Below are 3,302 nucleotides of genomic sequence, written 5' to 3' on the forward strand. Positions count from 1 at the left end.
GCACCATATGACTAGAATCTAAATACACAGTAATGGCAAACAGGGTAAATACAAACAGGAAATAGATGTGCACATACAAACAGTAGTATCACATACAGTGCACTTTTAGACAGATTACTCTGAATATGAACCAAAACAGAAAACTTTAAAAAAATTACTGCACCAATGCACTTTCACCAAATGATACGTGCACACATTTATTTACATAGCTAATGCTGACAAAACCAACTCAAGATTTTGCAATTGCAAAATGATTAATTTCGTAACTATCTTAAGGAGTTCCCTTGGCACTTTTCCATTTGGCTGCTCATGTTTTAAATTTATGTAGAGAAAATGTATTTTCTCTTCTTTAGTTTTTCTTCTCTGTATTCTGTAAAGCTGTGCAACAATGTGCATATAAATGAATTTGGATTAAAGCATCAGCAAAATGTGTAAATGTAAAATTGTTTGGACTCTGACAGAACCTATGAGTAAGTAATAATTAACAAAGATAAAAACACAGCTCACATTATGATACTGTAAAACAAGTCAATGTCAATGTTATCATCAGTGCATAACCCACTTTCCTAAAATCTAGGGCATTCTTTTACATGAAAAGTTGTAAATCAGGTTAATAATTACATTTAATGTTTTTATACATATCATTAAATTCATTTAAGTTGATAAGTTTTGTGCATTTATTCAGTTTTACATTTGTTGACACAGGATGTTGTTGCATATGGAGGAAAAAAAAAACATTTCAATGAATTTTGTGGATTCAACAAGTTAAACTCCATCAGCAACATTTGTGACATTACATCAATCACAACAGAAATAACTGTGTTTTTGTCTGTGTAAATTTATATTCAATGTTTCCTCTTTTTATGTCATAACATAAAGCTGGTAAAGCTGGTAAAGCTGGTAACTGCTGTAAGATATGCACATGGATACCAGAGAGTCACGTGACCATCTATATCAGAGGTCAGAAATATATCAGAGGTCAAGATAATCACTGGCATGTGACAATAGGTGATGTATTTAATTTAAATAAAGTCACTAAAACTTGCATATGGACATTCATTTTGAGGTAATTATTCCATACAGTCACACAGCCTTTTTTTATGTTAGGTGCTAATAAATACAATTAAAGTGTGAGATGTTAACCATTCATGGCAATCCATTCATTGCACATTTCTATGATTATCCCTCCACGTCCCGTAAGGATGCCGACCACTGATCGATCGATCGATCTATATACAAAATACTAAAAGAACAAAAACATTTTTGAGTCAAAGTTATTTTCTGTTGTGATCAACATAGTGTCACAAATGTTGTGAATAGAGATAAACATCTACTGAACCCGGAACATTCCTTTAACATTAACTTGAACTACTTTTTTATCTGAAGCAATGTAAATCATGTACAAAAGACAATAAATCAGGACACTATAAAAGCAACATGAGAGGCTGTCAGAACAAAAGCTGGAAACGAACATCAGTGAAGAATGAAGGGTTTAGTATGTTTACTGCTGCTGTTGGAAACCTTTGTGTGTGTCGTACAGCATCAGGTAGATGGAGGACTCAATGAGAATGAGATCAGTCAACAGCTCAGATCTGAGGACGGAAGACAGAATCCACCTCAAACAGACACTTTGAGAGATGAAGCTTCAACTGACAGCCAACAAAACTACCATCTGTGCTTCAGTGACATCCATGCAGCGCTGAGAGAACTGACCGCCACCGTTACAGAGCAGAAAGCGAACATCAGAGCTTTAGAGACGCAACAGACGTTTATCCTGGAAGAGCTGAACAAGAAAAATGATGGTACCTCAACAAAACATTCACTCTTTTATCAATGATCCTCCAAGTAAAACATCAATTAAATACACTGCATATTGTTGCATATGTGTAAATGTTAGTATAAAATTGAATGTATACTGTGTAAATTGTGTTATCTATTACAATAAACAGTGTAAATGTAATTTAACAGAATCATTATTCCTTCACAGAAATCTCAAATCTTACTCTGGGTCAAGTGGGGTTGAGAAAGGAAAATAGAGGTGAAAGTGTGCTTGAATGATGTTTGATTCAGTCTATACATTCTCAGTGTAATAGAGTAATATATCACAATATTTCTTATGTTTTTCAACAGACAGAGAGATTGCTTTTTCAGCTGCACTGATGCAATCTGGCAGTGGAAATATTGGTCCTTTTACCACTGAAATCACACTAACCTACAGGAACGTCTTCACAAACATAGGGAATGCTTACAACCCAATTACAGGTAATGATCAATGAAATGAGTCATAAACTCAGTTTATAATAATGAAAACTCTTCTGCTCCATTCAGACCTCTCTGCAGTTGTGTAATGTGTATTAGAGAATTAAATGATCTGCCATCTTTCAAAACTTACACAGTGTGCTTGGTAATTAAGCGATCATAGAGGAAACATCTGATTCTGTATCTCTTGTTATTTGATTTAGGTGTTTTCACAGCCCCGCTGAAAGGAGCGTACATGTTCAGATTCTCTATATTTGGTAACGGTGGAACTACAGCAACTGCATCCATTGTTAAGAATGGAGAGCGTGTGGTTATTGCATTTGATTCTCAGCCTCAGCATTGGTTAAACTCCTCGAATGGAGTTGTGTTGATCCTGGAGGTTGGAGATGTTGTCTATGTGAGACTTTGGTCTGACAGGAGGATATATGATAGCTACAATAACCACAACACTTTCAGTGGTTTCCTACTGTTTCCCTTAAGATAACAGGAGCTTTGCAGAATGTGATTCCAATAATACTGAACCTTCAGCGTATGATATAAGATGGAAATGATTTAGAATCATTAACATGATTAAGCAATATTAATAAGGACTAATGTGTGTTTTAAGTTTGCAATAGATTAAATGTATAAAAGTCTGAGATGTCTATACATGTAACTTTATATAAATAGTTTCAGCACTGAGACAGACTATGAATATCACATGTGATTCAAAAGTGTTTTATTAAAGCAGTAAATCCAATAATGTTAAATAATATTTTTTTAAGTATAGTTTTATTTTTACTGATCCTTGATCTGTACCTCTTCATCTTACATAAATAAGAGAATAAAGAGACATTGTGGCATTTTATTTTCCTTATATTGTCATGAATATTTCCCCAAGAATGCTTGCTTTGCAACACTCATGATATGCTTATCAATCAAAATAACTGATTATGTGGTGGCATAATTTTTTATTTATAATTAGGACAGCACATTTGCAAGATAAAGTATTATGTTTGATGCACAATAGTCATACATGACACAAAGAACAAACAAAATGCATA

At 33.9% G+C, this 3,302-nt stretch overlaps 1 protein-coding gene across 1 annotated transcript; it reads left to right on the forward strand.

The window, feature by feature from the left end:
- Positions 1 to 1,471: 1,471 nt before the first annotated feature.
- Positions 1,472 to 3,089, forward strand: LOC311289735 (complement C1q-like protein 2). Its single transcript, XM_084407975.1, has 4 exons — positions 1,472 to 1,802; positions 1,988 to 2,038; positions 2,131 to 2,262; positions 2,463 to 3,089. Exons 1-4 carry the CDS (start codon positions 1,484 to 1,486, stop codon positions 2,741 to 2,743), a joined length of 783 nt encoding a protein of 260 aa, XP_084264101.1. The 5' UTR covers positions 1,472 to 1,483; the 3' UTR covers positions 2,744 to 3,089.
- The last annotated feature ends 213 nt before the right edge of the window (positions 3,090 to 3,302 follow it).

The sequence above is a fragment of the Rutilus rutilus genome, assembly GCF_951802725.1.
Source record: "Rutilus rutilus genome assembly, chromosome: 4".
NCBI classification, from domain to species: domain Eukaryota; kingdom Metazoa; phylum Chordata; class Actinopteri; order Cypriniformes; family Leuciscidae; genus Rutilus; species Rutilus rutilus.

What these genes read in the sequence shown, in the direction of transcription:
- LOC311289735 (XM_084407975.1), top strand. Translation starts at nt 1,484, where the DNA reads ATGAAGGGTTTAGTATGTTTACTGCTGCTGTTGGAAACCTTTGTGTGT. An exon ending in GCTGAACAAGAAAAATGATG is followed by an intron (nt 1,803 to 1,987) that starts GTACCTCAACAA and finishes ATTCCTTCACAG; the next exon opens with AAATCTCAAATCTTACTCTG. An exon ending in GTTGAGAAAGGAAAATAGAG is followed by an intron (nt 2,039 to 2,130) that starts GTGAAAGTGTGC and finishes GTTTTTCAACAG; the next exon opens with ACAGAGAGATTGCTTTTTCA.